We start from the raw sequence: 17608 nt of genomic DNA, 5'->3' as shown, positions 1-17608 counted from the left end.
CTTAAGCATATAGGACGGCACTCTCTTTCCCAGTGCACTTTCGGCGGGGAAGTAGAGGACATGTAGAGCACTTGTTTTATGTCACCTAACTACCACTATTTATGCCTTGTCTTTGGAGCTATCACAAAGCTTGCACAAAAGCTGGACATTCTGATCATTCCCTGGAAAATGTCACTCATTATCTCTACCTAAATTGTAATCTACTGCGGCTAAAAAGATTGCTTTCACTCTTGATTTGTACTCGCCTATATGCTACATTGGCAGACTCTCATGGAAGTGCCGGGAGAACAAGAGATTAAGTTCGTGACAACCCGACCAAGAAGTTCCGTTCGTCCGGACCCTGTCGCAACCAGCCGAACAACAGAAGCCGAAACAACCACAACCACGACACTTAAAACGAGTGAGCCGGCTATATATTACATTAATACTGGGAAAAGATTTGTGAATTGTGAATGTGGCATATATGTAAGCTTCAGCAGAGCTGTCCCATATATCTGAGACTATAGAAAACATAAAGCGGTGAGATGACACTCATTACCTGCGGTTATTCAGGCACAAGCTGAAAGCTTCCGTCCAGTGCCGCAGTAATGGAAGAACTATGCTGTCACTGCGATGAACGCACTCAATGCTGGATAATAAACCCCCACCTCAGCCAGCCTTTTTTCTTCCTTTGTCATTATTTGTGTTTTAGGATGCCCACGTAATCAGCAAAAGTTCTAAGCACATAAAACAGCCTAAAGTGATCCCGAATAGTTTTAATTATCCATCTGACCGCGCTCAACTATTTTGGTGTCGCGTACCTTCCCCCTAACAAGATTCTGTATGTACTGCCCCGCCTCATTAAGAGACATGCTTCACGTGTTCGCAACGAAGCTTTCTAGAACCAGGATCGTACTTATTACATCTTATTACTATGGCGTTAGTGTGTACAGGTGCTACAAGCCAATACAGAACTACAATCACTTTGGGCTTGTATGGGATTGTTATTTCGATAAACGCGAATTCTCGCTGTTAAAACTGAGTAGTATAGCTGCATTTAGCCAGCTCCTTCTAAGCTCCAGGAGTATTAATTCGCTTGAAATACTGAAAGTAAGATCGCAACGCCGCCAAACATCGTTTCGTGTGCAGAGCGGCGCATTATTTGTGTAAACACTACACGTTTAAGAAAATGACAATGACTGCTACTTCGCCACTTTTCTGAAAGCCCTATGCAAGTAGGCAGCACGTTTGAAGGTAAGTCATACTTGCACAATGTATGATACTAATCTGAGAAAAAAAAAACGAAGCAATGTAAGAAATCGCAATGAATTGAGCTCCCTTCATCATGAGAAGGCATTAGTGAAGCGTTGTATTTTAACCTTCGTATGAAACAAAAATGCAGCTAATAACTAAGAATTCAAGAACAGATATTATGTGGAAATTATGACCTCTAACGGCAGGTAAAAAATAAGAACTTGCCAGTCTATTTTGCATACACGTCGACGGCTTATACGTTCCTAAACGAAACAAAAATGCTTGAGTTTTCACCCTTTTTATTCCATGTTTACTGAAGTTTTTGATTGCTTGGAGGGACTACAAGTACGTTCACAAGCATATAAATTTCAGGAAAAAACGGTACTTAATTTTAGTGTGCCACGTTTCAACTCTGAATCAATATACAAGTTTTCTATAAGGAGGAAACAATAAAGTTGAAAGTAAATTTGTTCTCGAAATTTTCAAAGTATTTTTGTTCGACCAGATCAAAAAATGTAGGCAAAAATTATTGGTATTAAGTCTTTAAGCAAGGATTATACCCCCGTTTCCTTTATAATCGGAGATTCACTGTGTCTTCCCCCTATATTGCCCATGCAGCCACAAGTACGATGCCTACTACTACGACCCGAACTACGACGACGCGAACTACGACGACAAGCACTACAACAAAAAGCACTACAACGAGAATAACAACAATCAAGGCTACTACGACCACGAAAACCACGACAAAAAACATCACGACCGCCGAACCACCGCCACTGCTGTGCTCGGTCGGCTTCCCTGTGGTGCTGCCTCAACTGTATCCTCCGGACTGGGTCTGCGATATCGTAATTTACACGCACGTGCGAGTCGCTGACAACAAGAGGCTAGCCGCCGTAGTTGCCCAGACGAGCTTCGAGTTTTACAGGAAAGCTTGCAAGCTCTACTCGTACACTACATGCGGCCTGTCCTTCGACGCCCGGTGGGTTTCTAAAGCATACTCGGCACATTTGTACATTTATGAACCTGCAATTGCGGAGGTTCCGAAGCATGAAACATTTATTCATCGCCATGCCTCATAGTTGTATGACGCGGTGTTCCGTAAGCACTTGACGCTGAGGATATGCCTTCCTTTCACGTTGAGTCCAAGCCCTGCGGCGAAGGAGTCTAATGCTTTTCAATACACTTCCGTCTATTCGGTTTGTACGAAATATTTGATATTTTCGACTATTCTAAATACATTAAAGAGAGATTTACAATATAATTCTAATGACAAGTGCAAGTAAATGGTGAGAGAATAGGATTCCAATGATAAATCCAATAAGCAGACAAGGAAAGAGGAAAGCAGGACATCTCTGGGGGATCAATATTAAGGAAAACAATGTAGAATGTTGTGTCCGCTGCTTATACTTGGGTGGCGCTGGTGAATACTGTCATTTAAGTCGCTGAAAATCTTCTCCATGACTTTACTTTGAAGGCTAGGCTACTTGCACCGTAAATACCCCAAAAATTAAAAATTGAAAGCCGCCGCCATGGCTCATTTTAGTAGAGCACAGAATGCGACATACGGAGTACCGCGAGCCGCTACCGAGCTCGCGGTACACAGGAGTCCAAGGGCCGGCATGGCGGTTAGCTCTTGAACGAGGCTTTTGAAAGCTGATAGGAGATGCTTCGGTTGGTTGGCGCTTTCGACTTTGTAATCCTGCTCGAAATGCACGGGCCGACGTTCATCCCGTACGAATGATACCGCGAAGTAAATTTTAAATTTGTATTGTGTGCGTGGGTGGTGGTAATCAGAAAGCGTTTCTGTAATTGAGTTTTACCCTAATCATAAACGTATTCAACAGCCTGTGATACTCTCCACTTCCCAGCCAGACCATACTCGGGGTCAGTATTTAGGAATGAAGCTGATATTGTCCAGGACTTCTTGTACTCCTAATTTACCATTATGTCATCGTTTCTTTGCCAGAATATCCTCATTCACGTAATATTCAGAAGTAAAATATGCGACTTTTAAAAGTGGTCCACGAAACATTCGAAGCAAAATCTGCATTCGGGTTTCAAGCATAATGCCTGAGATCGCTCACTACCTCTACCAGGCCCCTCTTTAATCAATAACCAGAGCACATGAAAACCTTGCATGAAATACTAAGAACTTGTGCGCCCTGCTATTTGTAAATAACAGATCCTGAGCACTGCATACGTTGACACCAAAAGTTAGGCTCTCGCCACTTTACATCCAACTTGAAAGTTGTACTCAGAGGAGAATCCAACCTGAAAGTGAGTTGGGTTTCAACTGTAGTTATGACTGACGCAGGTCCGTTAGGAACCGCGCTTAAAGCATTGCTAACAGCAAAACACAACCGTGCAGCTATGTACACGTCATTGATCGTAAACGGTATAGTCCGGACATGAATATTCATTTGCTTAGTGGAAGTTTTCTTCTTCGATTGTGCAGCTTTCTCGACAAAGAAATGCTCCACTCTATAGAGATACGGCACGAGCTAACAGCAGCGATGCGCACGGAAAGGGTGAACCACTACGCTATCATGAATCTCTACGGGGAGAAAGAACTTGTGGAAAAATACGCGATGGCCGCATTTCCTGTTGTCAAGGTAAGCCGCTCACAATTGGTTGGCACTTGTTGAGAAGCATGTCTTCCGGAAAGCCATTATTACGGCTCTATCTTGATGGCAACTGTTGGAATAAAACTTTCTAAGCGAGTAATGGCATAGCTAGTACCGTAATGTCTTTCAACCGGTGGCTTCAGGACAGTGAGTATACCGCTTAGCTCAAGGCTTGAAAACAGTTGACTCGACAGTGGACGCTGTCAAGAAATGCGCCAGCGATTATACGATGTGATGCGACAAATATACGTTACAACTTTCGATTGCAGCTTTCACATTTCATTGCGCGCTATCACATTGCGTCTTCGAACTTTATTTCGACTTTACTTCGCAATGCTCCATGGGCTACTGGCGGTGGAAGGTACTGAAGGGTATAGGGGGTGCATGATGCTATTTGCAGGATTCTGAATGGAGGGTGGAGGGCCTATCTCGTAGGGCCTATCTCGTAGGGCCTATCTCGTAGGTGGAGATCTTCAAATCTCGGGATTTTCGAATCTCGGGACATGTTTCCGCACCGTGCAGGCTTCATACACACAAACAAACCGGGACTTTGCCGAAAGCGAGAGTTGCTATTAGCGTAAAACGAATAATCTTCGGCCCAGATAAACCTCAATAATGGGGAACAAAACAGCAGACTCAGTCGCTCTTCCTTCAACGTGATTAGAAGAGAAAGACTGTTGGTTATCGTCAATGAGATTGATCTGTGAGGGACTTTGTCCTGGCAAGATGGCATCGATATCCTGTTATATTTATACAGAATGGCTGCAGGGCCGATTGTTCCTGCCGATTGTCATTGAAAAATTTCTGAATGATGCAAATAGTCCATGACCACTCATTTTTACGGCTCATCCTATCTAATATGGATTGTATTATGTGGGCTAATTATGTTTACCGTTACATTCTTTTACAACGCAATGCACAAGGCTCCGCATTTGCCCTGCCCGAGCAATGAATTACATTGCAACTTCACCCGCTCAATATAACATGCCTGTCAAAAAAGGAAGAGTGGTAGACTTCAGGTGACCCTTTCGGTCTAGCGTGGGTTTTTATCCTAGAAAAAGGTATCAGGAGAGCAAACATTGATATATATGGCGATTAAGGACGCAGTGCTTTTTTGTTTAAAGATGCAAAAGTCGAGCGGCCGAGAGTAATAACAGGTCTTTAGGTAAAGGTAAAATCTTAGGCAAAGCATTTTCCACAGGGTGTACGAAACAATGTGTTCAGAGTATTTAAGAACAAGTAGATAATTTGTTGTGAATGGAAATAAAATACGCGGTGCCTAAGTAATGATGGTGCTCAGCTGCTCACCCGAAAAACGCGCGTTCGATCCTGGCCGCGGCGGTCGTATTTCAATGCGAAATTCTAGAGGCCCGTGTGCTGTGCGATGTTAGCGCACGTTAAAGAACCCCAGTTGGTCGAAATTTCCGGAGCAGTTCACTACGGCTTCTCTCATATCCTCAGTCGCTTTGGAACTTGTTAAATCCCACAAAGCAAAACCAAAACAAAAAAATTAATAAATGATTTGCTCATTGCTTTCAATGTGCCTATCGAATTTTTCTGTTTCGATCTTTTCAACGCTTTTCTTATTCTTCAAGACAGACAAGAAATAGAGGCTTAGAAAAAGCGCTTTTTATTGCAGAAGTTCCGACAGATTCTGGGAGACGACAGAAAGAACCACAAAGTCATTCTAGGCATTGGCTTCCGCAGTTATCCCGACGGGATCGAGTCGATATCGTACCTTGCCGGGAACACTGCCACGTGAGTATTCGCCGGAGAAAACCTCTGGTAACAGGTCTCAACACCCCGCTGGCAGTGAACACTTCAGTAGTTATGTGGCTTTGCGTTGCGACATATTTCTACAAGGTGTGAGAAAAATAAGTATAAGTGCCAGTGAACTATGCCGCTATCGTGTTATTTATGTCCATTTATTGTAAGCTGTGCGGAGCTCTGAAATATCTGCATTTTGTATGGAGTGTAATGTGGGGACTTGCACAGGTAGTGTGGACGGCCACAGTCCTTGTCCCAGCAGTGCTTCTCAGCAGGCCGGCGTTCGCAAGCGCGCACCCGAGCTTCGTCAGCTTCGTCAGCGGCGCTAGCCGCTGGGGCAGCAAACCCCAACTCTCTTTCTTACAATACCCCCGGGATGAAAAGGCGCCATCCTGGCGGCCTAAGGGCACGAGACGATAGCTGGGTCGTAGTAAGGCTTCAGGCGGTCTAAGTGCACAATTTCACGGCCGCGGCGGCGATGGTCAGACGAAGGCGAGAGGGGCTCCACGAGATAGTTAACTGGCGATGTCTGCTGAACAACGCGATAGGGGCCCTGGTATTTGCTCAGCAGTTTTGTAGACTGTCCTGGGCTGGAGGAGGGCACCCAAAGCCAAACCAAGGATTCAGGAAGATAGGGCGGCGGCAGACCGGGAGAAGCGGCTCGGGAGCTTTTATGACGGTGCTGGTCGTGTGAAGTAAACGAACGGGCGAGTTGGCGGCATTCTTCGGCATGCGCAGCGGCCTGAGAAACGGTTGTAAATTCGGACGAATCGGGGCGGTAAGGAAGTACGGTGTCCATGATGGAGGAAGGCTCGCGTCCGTACAGAAGAAAATACGGGGAAAAACCAGTAGTGGCTTGCGTTGCAGAGTTGTAGGCGTATGTAACGAAAGGTAGAACGCGGTCCCAGTCTGAGTGATCGGCAGAAATGTACTTGGCCATCATGTCGCCGAGGGTCCGGTTAAAGCGCTCGGTCATGCCGTTCGTCTGCGGATGGTACGAAGACGTCGTGCGGTGAACGATATGACACTCCCGAAGGAGGGCTTCCACGACGCCGGACAAGAAGACGCGACCCCGGTCGCTGAGCAATTCCTGAGGCGCACCGTGACGAAGAATGATGTGCTGAAGTATGAAACCGGCTACATCAGAGGCAGTCGCAGCTGGAAACGGGGCAGTTTCGGCATAGCGCGTGAGATGATCAATGGCGACGATGATCCAGCGGTGCCCGGCGGCAGTGATGGGAAGAGGGCCATAAAGGTCAATTCCAACACGGTCGAATGGCCGGGCGGGACACGGTAAAGGTTGCAGAGGAGCAGGTGAGTGCGGTGGCGGGTTCTTGAGACGCTGGCATTCCAGGCAAGAGCGTACGTATTGGCGGACAAAACGGTACATGCCCCGCCAATAATACCGAAGGCGTAGGCGGGTAAAAGTTTTCAGCAGACCGGCATGAGCGCATTGTGGGTCGTCATGATAACTGGCACAAATGGCGGAGCGGAGATGCCTTGGAATCACGAGCAGCCATTTGCGACCATCGGGGAGGTAGTTCCGACGGTACAGCAGCTGGTCGCGTAAGGCAAAGTGATGGGCTTGACGTCGGAGCGCTCTAGAAGGGAGGCGCGCTGAGCGGTTGGCTAGGAATTCCAGAAGAGAAGTGATCCAAGGATCCTTGCGCTGCTCAGAAGCCATATCAACGTTGTCAAGAGAAGGTGCGAGGCCGGAAATAGATGGTGGGTCAGGCTCAGATGTCAGAGGGGAGCGCGAGAGAGCGTCGGCGTCGGAGTGTTTACGACCGGAACGATAAATGACCCGAATGTCGTAATCTTGTAAACGCAGAGCCCAACTAGCGAGGCGGCCAGATGGATCTTTGAGTGAAGACAGCCAGCAAAGGGCATGGTGATCGGTAATAACATCGAACGGGCGCCCATATAAGTAAGGACGAAATTTTGTGATCGCCCAAATAATAGCCAAACATTCTTTCTCTGTGACAGAATAATTAGTCTCTGCTTTTGTGAGTGTACGGCTGGCGTAAGCAACGACGTACTCATTGAAACCAGGTTTTCGCTGAGCTAGAACAGCACCGAGACCAATGCCGCTGGCGTCCGTGTGGAGTTCTGTAGGCGCGGAAGGGTCGAAATGGCGCAAGATCGGAGGAGAAGTGAGAAGCTGGCGCAGCGTTGCAAAAGCTTCGTCGCATGCAGGGGACCAAGCCGACAAGTCGTGGCTACCAGCGAGAAGTTGCGTCAGCGGGGCGATAACGGCAGCAAAATTCTTGATTTGATTTGATTTATGGGGTTTAACGTCCCAAAGCGACTAAGGCTATGAGAGACGCCGTATTGGAGGGCTCCGGAAATTTCGACCACCTGGGGTTCTTTAACGTGCACTGACATCGCACAGTACACGGGCCTCTAGAATTTCTCCTCCAAAGAAATTCTAGCCGCCGCGGCCGGGATCGAACCCGCGTCTTTTGGGCCAGCAGCCGAGCACCATAACCGCTCAGCCACCGCGGCGGCAGCAAAATTCTTGATGAACCGGCGAAAGTAGGAGCAAAGTCCAACAAAGCTTCTCAGTTCTTTCAGGGACGCGGGCTTCGGGAAATCAGCAACTGCCCGGAGCTTGGCAGGGTCCGGGAGTACACCATCCTTGGAGACGACGTGGCCTAGAATAGTCAGCTGACGGGCGCCAAAACGACACTTTTTCAAGTTCAGCTGCAGGCCAGCATCACTGAGACAGCGAAGAACACTCTCGAGGCGGAAAAGATGAGACGGAAAATTCTTGGAGAAGATGACAACGTCGTCCAAGTAGCAGAGGCAAGTCTGCCATTTAAGTCCACGGAGGATGTTGTCCATCATACGCTCAAAAGTGGCAGGCGCGTTGCACAGACCGAAGGGCATCACATTAAATTCATACAGCCCATCAGGCGTGATGAAAGCTGTTTTCGGGCGATCGACGTCGGCCATCGGCACCTGCCAGTACCCAGAGCGCAGATCCAACGAAGAAAAGTATTCCGCTCCCTGCAGGCAATCCAGGGGGTAGACGTCCTTCCGTGTAATTTTGTTTAGCCGGCGGTAGTCGACGCAGAATCTAATGGAGCCGTCCTTTTTCTTGACGAGCACGACCGGAGAAGCCCACGGGCTGTGAGAGGGCTGGATCACGCCGCGATGTAGCATGTCGTTCACCTGGTCATCAATGATGCGGCGCTCGGCGGAGGAGACGCGGTAGGGGCGTTGGCGCAAGGGTCCATGGGTGCCAGTGTCGATATGGTGGCGAACCGCTGTTGCACGACCCAATGGTGCTTGAGGAGAGTCGAAGGATGCGCGGAAGCGCTGCAGCAAAGCGATTAGCTGGGCGCGTTGGTGAGGTGGTAGAGCGGCATCGACAGAATGGGAAAACATATCCGTGGAGGACGGGTCGGCGACGTCGGTGGGAGGAGTGAGGGCGTTGATGTCATGGGCGTCAGGGTCATCAAGGACAGGAGAAGCGTCGTCGAGATCGATCACATCAACCGTGCCAAGCGATTCTCCCCGAAGTAAAGTGGTGGGGAATGGCAACGGGTTTGCGACGTACAGGGCGGCACAACCACCAGAAAGAGTGAGCACGGCATGAGGGAGCATGACAGATTTGCGGTGCGCACAAAGAGGAGAGGGTGAATAAAGGACAGTAGCGTCAGAGAGGGCAGCACAAGTCAGCGGCACGAAAATAGAAGAGAAAGCTGGTACGTCGACGTCGTCAGCGGCGAGAATAGGCGCGGCGGTAACAGGGGAGACGTCCACAAGAGCATCACACAGCGGCGACAAATCAATTTCAGCACGTGCACAGTCGATGATGGCGTGGTGCGCGGACAGAAAGTCCCACCCGAGGATGATGTCATGAGAGGAGCGGGCGAGAACGAAGAACTCAATGGTGTATGAGAGGCCTTGGATGACGAGGCGGGCAGTGCACGCTGCGAGAGGACGAATGGGGTCGGCACTGGCGGTGCGAAGCGAAAGGTCAGAAAGCGGCGTCATCACTTTTTTTTAGTTTGCGGCACAAGTTGCGACTAATGATGGACACGGCAGCACCAGTGTCAATAAGCGCGTCAACAGTAACACCTTCAACGATGACTTCAATAACATTCATGGGAGCGGTGATAGGGCTTGAGACAGTCGTTGACGGCGCAGTTCTTGCCCCCGGAACTGCGGCGCCTAGTTTTCCGTTTGGAGGGGTGGTGACCGGCGGCGCATAGGAGAGAGCGAACGGCGTCGAGGAGACGGCGACCGATGGCTTCGGGTGTAGGAGTCGGAGCGAGACGGAGAGGGATTTTGAGGAGGTAGAGGAGAAGTGACAGGAACGGAAGGCAACGGAACGTCGTACGTCGGTGGGCGCCCGTAGTAGTAAGGACGGGATCCGCGCGTGCGGCGCCAGCGGGCCACATGGCCAGCGAGACCGCAGGCATAGCAAATCGGGCGGTTATCTGGGGTGCGCCACGGATTCACAGGGCGGGGACCGGTGCGAGGCAGAGGATGGTGAGTGAGTGGCAGCGCAGGGGCGAGCTGCTGCTGAGGGTATACGTTGACAGGTGGCGCATAAGTAGGCATAACCGGCTGAGGTCGTGGCCGGGCGACTGCTTCCGCATATGTCAGCGGTGCAGTGACCAGAGGGGGTGGATTGGCAGGCGGCAGAACCTCAGCTACCTGCTCCTGGATAACACGCTGAATAGAAGGCGACAGCGATGGCGTTGGAGCGGGTTGGCAGGTAACCAGCGATAATTGACGAGCCACCTCCTCCCGCACAAACTGCTTGATGTGCTGAAGAAGTGTCGGCTGATCGTGGGCAGGACTGCCTGCTGCCAAGCTCGAAATGGTGTCGTCCGAGCAAGTGGTACGGCGGGTGACATGTCGCTGTTTGCGGAGCTCGTCGTAGCTCTGACACAGAGACACCACGTCGGAGACGGTTTGGGGATCTTTAGACAACAACATTTGAAACGCATCGTCCTCAATCCCTTTCAGAATGTGTCGGATTTTGTCAGCCTCGCTCATAGATGGATTTAGCCGCTTACACAAATCAACGACGTCCTCGATATAGCTCGTGAAGTTCTCGCCGTTCTGCTGGGCACGACTGCGCAACCGTTGTTCAGCACGAAGTTTTCGGACAGCGGGGCGGCCGAAGACGTCAGTCAGGCTGGTTTTTAGAGCCGCCCAGGTAGTAAAATCCGCTTCGTGGTTGCGGAACCACAAATTGGCGACATCGGTCAAGTAGAAGATGACATTCGTGAGCTTAACGACGTCATCCCATTTGTTGTAAGCACTCACGCGTTCGTAAGAGGCCAGCCAATCTTCTACATCGGTGTCGTCAGTACCGCTGAAGATCGCAGGGTCGCGCCGACGGACGGCACCGGAACAGATGACAGCGGTGGGAACAGATTGGGCCGAAGTTTCAGATGTCGTGGTAGAGCCTGGTAGCCTGGGCATCGTGGCGTAGCTCCAGAAGAGCAAGCAGCACCTCCACCAACTGTAATGTGGGGACTTGCACAGGTAGTGTGGACGGCCACAGTCCCTGTCCCAGCAGTGCTTCTCAGCAGGCCGGCGTTCGCAAGCGCGCACCCGAGCTTCGTCAGCTTCGTCTTCTATCTTCTTCGCCTCCTTCGTCGGCGCTAGCCGCTGGGGCAGCAAACCCCAACTCTCTTTCTTACAGCAGCATATTGGAAATGTCGCTAACATATGCAGTTGCTGTTGAGTGTTACGGGTGCGCATAAACAGCTACGAATGATCATACCTGGTAAGCTTTTCTTTCTTAGCCTTACGCATTGCGGACTCCATCTTGAGCCTTGTATAGGTATCTTGTCCTCTTAGCATATCAGTTTTTTTTTATCTAAAGAAAAAAGTTGGTTCCTATTTAGTACTTTGTGTTTGTGTTCTGAAGACATTCAAAAACTTTCGGATCATTTGCTTCCATTGTATGCACTTTTGCAGGTTAGTCGAGAAAAAGCGTCAAGAGGCGTAAAGTGCAAAGAATGCATTTACTCAGCAACTTACGCTTTCTGCAGTGGTTTCCTTTACGTGGACGAGCTGCAACTCACATTGGGCGGGAATTAGTGAAACAGTTGTTTTCATGCAAAAGTAACGCTTGCATTTCGCACAAATGAATCCTCGCAGACCTTTGCATGGTAGCACCTTGAAAATCCGCTGTTTCTCATATATGGCTGGCCACTGATAATTCTCCTTAGCCATGCGGCCCTCAGGACTCGAGTCTTTAACTAATCCCCCCCCCCCCCCCCCCCCCCCCGTCTCGGGCTAACTTTCTCTAACTCTCACGAACTGTTTCCGCCACGACGACTTACGAGAAATCCTGCACTATGAAATAAGTCCGGCAAGTAAATAAGTACCACCAATAAATGACCTCTGGGCGGCAACAATTTCCGGCTGAAGCACATTAATCCTTCGTCATACCTCTCGTCCTGGCCCATTAGTAAAGCACTAACACTTGGACTGGCCATTATTCCGCCTCGGTTGTCGTATCATTTTGCGACCATCGAATCCACTCCATAGGCACAGTCTTCTTTGTTTTCTTAACTCTGCCTTCCCTTTTTCTTTATATCAGCAACATTAGTCAAATGGCAGCTTCGAATTCACTCTAAGGTGTTCCGGATGTGATGTTTCCCCATCAGCGGCATCTGTTTCGGGAGCAAGATTTTAGTACCAATTGCTGTTGCGTTCGCTAAGATCCGTTCTGACTCTCGTCTCCGCACAGCGCACTTATTTTATTAAAGTTTCGGTTCATCTGGAAAACCTAAAAAAAAGTGTGTGCTACCTAATATAACACACTTTTTTGGTGTTGCATGGTAATTCAGGTAGCCAAAAAACAACCTCACAGTGATCCCTTATAGGCTGTTGATGTGAAAATGCGGCATACAGTTTCCAGCGTTAGTTGCGCCAAATGTTAAAACACCAGAATTTTGGGTCGAAACAGAGCTGTTATGTGGAAGCGAACGAACTGAAATACATTTTACTTACGACTCATCAGCAAACAGCATTTCTGCTACCTGTGAAAATAAAAAGAGTCGGTCTCCAGCACTGCTTTTTTTTTTCATATAAACAACGGCTTGCAGAGCTAGCAATTGACAATTCGCTCTTGTGTGGCTGCCTGATCCCTTTAAACATTGCTGCGCTGCCTACCTTTCTGCCCTCTTCGCTGCAAACGACTAAAAGGTTTTAACCGGTAGTTTTCAGGTAAGAAATATGTGGAGAATTCGTGATGACAGCCCTCACTCACATGAAAGATGGGGTGCAAGACTTTGCAGTTTACATTCTCCTCACTGTATGAAACACCTGCTCACTCCCCATCCCCTGTTTTCTTACCTTGAGATTTCCCCTTCAAAAGAATGAAAGTAGAGCCATTCATTCGCTTCTGTCGCGAGCATGCGTCTAATAATTATTATAAATATTGCTCACAAGTCGGATGTGTTTCGTCCTGCGACACGTTCAATACACATCCAGTGCACAGGAGCACGGGAAGAAGAATAAAAGCAAAGGCATTCGTTACGTCGCGGGAAACTACGTCTACTCTACTCAGAATGAGAACCGTCTATCCGCGCACCGAGCAAATTTCAATCTATTTGTCTTCCCCAGTGGAGGCCGGTTTAATATATTGATGCGCTTTCCTACAAAAGATGCTTTCGTTTTGCTTTCATTGTTTCTCAGACCAGAAGTGGACATCCTTGTGATAATCACCAGCGTTCTGTCATTGCCCGACGCGTTTGAGTGCACTACGTTGCCAGTGAGCGCATGGAAAACCCCGAGCACGTTGCTGCTTGGAATGGTAAGTCTTCAAGCACACATTTGCGGAGGTGTCACGATATGTGCGACACATATCAATCAAGTTCGCACACACACATACACCCGTATCCCGTCATGAACTTGATGAAGCATGGTAGTCGTACAAAAGCGCGTACAAAATAGTGCCGCTCACTTCATTCCTCGCAACTATTGCCGACATTCCAGCATAACTAACATTAAGGCGTCGTTATCCCTTCCATCCTTAGAATCTCGCAGAACAATAGCACTTATCTGCCTCTTCCATAAAATTGTTTACAGCCATCAATCCTTCACACTACCTCTTACAAAACCGGCCCGCACATCTCACCCAATGCATAGTCACCTCAGTTTTAAAAGCTTTTCGAGAAGTACCACTGCATTCAACTCATCAGCCCTGCCTCGTGCAATAATTTATTGGAATAGTCTTCCTCACACCATCGTTCAAATCTCAGATTATGTTATTTTCAAATTAAAAATAAGCAGCATTTTGTTCTGATGTGTGTTCTGTAGTGTGTTTTTCAATTTAGTTCTAGTTTCTGGTTGGTTGTTTGCTATCGTATTACGATGCTAAAATAACCATCTTCTACTTGCTTCTTTTTCGCACCCCAGTTATGTAATCCCCCTGACATGATACTACAGTTGGAGCCCGTGAGGCATTTGAATAAATAAATAAATAAAGAAGGCCTTGCAGAGTAGTGTGAAATTTGAAAACTGCTCAAAGGGTGATACAGTGGCCGCGAGAGTAGAAAAAAAAAGTTGGAGGACGCTTAAGCTTTGCCTTTAAGAGTGGAACGCAACAGCGTGTTCCAGCCTGCCAGGGAGTCCGCGGAACGCCATCGGCCGTTAGGCGGCGCCTAGCCCGTTGTACAAATCGCTCGGAGTCTCTAGGAGACCTCTCGACAAGCCCAATGCCACAAACGCCAGCATAGCTTTCGCGCCGAATGAACAGGCAGCCAGCCACAAGCTTCGTGGTTAACGCGCTCTGGATGTGCGCTGCGTTGTTCGTCGCTCACCGCGTGGTTCCTGCGTCCCCGCACGGCCTCACTGCGCCCGAACAAGACGAGCGGGAGGCGTGGGCTTTAGGAGGCGTTGCCGTCGCGCGCTATCTGTTGGGGCAGGGGTGTATATTGCGAGGATGAAGTTTTAGTGGGCACCGTGTGATGGCGCTACGTGCACGCCAAGCGAAGAGGAAAAATAGCGGGCTTCTGGGATTTTTCGCTCACTGCCAATGCCGGCGACGCCGACGACGACGACGGCACCGGCTTTTCTGCGACACGGGGCCACTAACGCTGTCGCCTTAAAACAACAGGCCGTGCGGTCGGCTGGCGAGAAATATGCATATAGGTGGGAGTTGGTCAGTGGTCCAGTGGCTCGGGCCCTCATTAAGCCCGGATTAACCTCCCGCTGTGGCACTTTGCAAGAAAAAGGGAAACAAAAAGATCAATATCCGAAAATATTTATCTGATTCTAAACTGTAGCTGACCCTCAAAAGTTTGGATTACACGCTGGAAACCAACCTGTTAATTTTTCTTTTGAGCTTCTTTTACGTCTCAACAGCAAGCTAAGTGCAAGCCGAGGCTTGCGAAGCCCACCGCAAATTGCCTTTTCTAATTCAAAACTTTCGCTAGGAGCTTCAGTAACAGGTAGACGGCAGTGCAAAGGAACACCATTGTCTAAAGCTGTTACCTGATACCATTGCTGCTAATCTACCCCAGGCCACCTCACACCAGGAGGGGAATCATCGAAGCTTAGGAAGAAACAGCGCTTTCGAGGCCTACCAAAACTTTCTTTTTGCGAATTCGCAGGAGAAGGCTTTGCCAATGGTCAAGTTGAGCTTCGGGGCACCGGATCTGACTGTTGCCTTCTCCTTCCAAATGGGTGTGCTGGTGTACAAAGCCGATGGAAGACCTGCAAGGCCAGGCGACGGCCTCTACAAGCAATGCATGACCATGAGTGTCTCGGACTACTCGCAGGCAAGCACTATCCTCCTATTCGCTTCCCGATGGGCTCCAAGTAGTTTGCACTTATTGTGCAACCACCGTTTGCATCACTTTCCGCTCTGTCGTTGAATTAGAGCATCCGCTTCCCGGGTAAGAGGCCTGTATTTCGAGTGTGTGTGTGTGTGTGTGTGTGTGCGTGCGTGCGTGCGTGCGTGTGTGTGTGTGTGTGTGTGTTCGTGTGCGTGCGTGCGCGCGCGCGCGCGTGTGTGTGTGTGTGTGTGTGTGTGTGTTCGTGTGCGTGCGTGCGCGCGCGCGTGGAAAAGGTGAAGCTTCTAAGAGGAAATTATTGCCAGCGTTTCGTCCACAATTTGGCCTTCATTGTGACTACATGATAGTTTCAATCCATGTGCATAGGCGATTATATCCTTGAACTTGAACATGTGAGTATCCCTTATTACATTTATTGACACCCTCTCTTGAGCACTCAACAATTAGCTGATTTTTTCGTCACTATCTTTGATAGGTTGCTAGACCAAGGACAACACCGCGTGCAACATCGACGAGTTCTACAGCATTCGCGAGATATAACAAAGACTATCTAAAGGTGGAAGCCCTGATTGGGCCCATGAATGCACTAGCCAAATACTCAAGATGCAAAAAGTCAGACAACTTTCTTCATTGAGCGTTAGAGATTTCGTCTGTGAACCTTTCAGGAGTTCTTTTAATTTCCCTTACACTGTAGCCCTTTAAAAATTTAATCGGATACCAGTAAAAGCGGCACATATTTTCAGGTGTATACATGGAATTTAGACCGTTAGTAAGTCCAGGATTGCTGTCTCTGGTTCCGGCGAGGAAAGCGGACCTCCAACATGGGCAGTCACCTTCAAACGAGTAGTGTTCTCAGCATATGCAAAGAGGTTCCGTACTGGAACACCCATTGAAACCTATATATCCTATTCCATCTGGCTTTATGCTTGTGTACTCTGGCCCTTTGTGACTTTTAAGAGATCATGCTTTCTGCTAAAGCTGTTTTCTACTTCGTGTTCTTTATGGTTCAAATGCTTTCATTTGTAGTAATTGTTATATTGAGTCTATTTTATGGAATTGTGCGCAATCTGCAACGTTCATCTAAAGCAGCGGATTTTGGCACTACAACTGGTTTAAATTCAAAACTTGCGGAACACATTTGATAACGAATATAAGTACAACCTTGCTCGACTCTGAATGCGTGGAAATCACACATGTAAGTTTACCGAAGAAATGCATCGAAAAATTGCTACAAAAGTGGAAGAGATTTAAGCGTGCCTATCTACACAATGAAGACCAGAATATATGTAAACATTTTTCCGCACTAATTCCAGGCAGACAACAGGCTATGCTGCCTTTTCAGAGTGCAAATATATTTTTTCATGCTACCGGACTTGAAAAGTTGTACTCATTTACTTGCCTTGAAACCATGCCCCTGAGAGATTGATCTTTTCTTGCATGTACTGGGCGTCTCTTTCTCTTTATCGGATGGCACATGCGTTTTTACTTTCTTCGACGCGTAGACTACTCGAGGCGACTGAACTCTTCGACTAAAAATGGCATGCGCCGCTGTAAGCATATTCAAGCGTATAGCAAGCGCACTGATACTCACAGAAATGAGCACAAAATGTCGCTCCATATTCAGCAATTCATCTGGAATGAATTGTGAATACACTTCCTTCGCGATCGATGGACTCACTAGGCTGTCGGAATTACCAGTGAAAGCAGGGTCGCTTGTGAGCACGTGATCATGTGCGCGTTGCGATCGTTAAGGAAGCCCGGGTCTCCGAAAATTTCTTATCAAAAGGCAGCAGCATGTGCTGTCTTTAGCACGTCACACAGCTTCTTGTAAACGCTTGGAAAAATTCTTTTTTGCGACGTCCATATTTCTCTCCCTCAGGCGTGCGTCGGTATAGAACAGGGGCTCAACAGCGAGAGGGTCACTGTCGCACTCAACGATGAAGAATCGAACCTGAGGACCAGAAACTGGTATCTCTTAACATACGAGACAACTAAGTTCATGAAGGAAAAGGTGAGAGAATCCTTGCTTGCGCTATGCCGCATCCACTTGCTGCCTGATGTAAAATCCTAACCCCCATATCACATTCCCGTGGTCTTATCACCCAAGAAGAATCAGTTTATAATGAGGTCTTAATCGTAAGACTCGGTGCCATTGAAAGAAATGTAACCCTGATTTATTCCAAACTTTAACTTACCTTCATGAAA

General features: G+C 48.3%; 1 protein-coding gene across 1 annotated transcript in view; it reads left to right on the top strand.

Annotated features, from left to right (window-relative positions):
- Positions 1-913: 913 nt before the first annotated feature.
- The window catches only part of LOC149331889 (uncharacterized), a 37659-nt gene continuing 20964 nt past the window's right edge, over positions 914-17608 (top strand). The window contains exons 1-6 of the mRNA XM_089557431.1: positions 914-918; positions 1852-2053; positions 5500-5618; positions 13302-13419; positions 15221-15388; positions 17283-17414. Coding sequence (XP_089413557.1) covers positions 914-918; positions 1852-2053; positions 5500-5618; positions 13302-13419; positions 15221-15388; positions 17283-17414 — 744 coding nt within the window. The remainder of the gene's footprint in view (positions 919-1851; positions 2054-5499; positions 5619-13301; positions 13420-15220; positions 15389-17282; positions 17415-17608) is intronic.

The sequence above is a fragment of the Amblyomma mixtum genome, chromosome 8 (assembly GCF_055824585.1).
Source record: "Amblyomma mixtum isolate Tamu chromosome 8, ASM5582458v1, whole genome shotgun sequence".
NCBI lineage: Eukaryota > Metazoa > Arthropoda > Arachnida > Ixodida > Ixodidae > Amblyomma > Amblyomma mixtum.
Note: the sequence above shows the minus strand (reverse complement) of the source record. Positions and strands in the feature narration are given on the sequence as shown.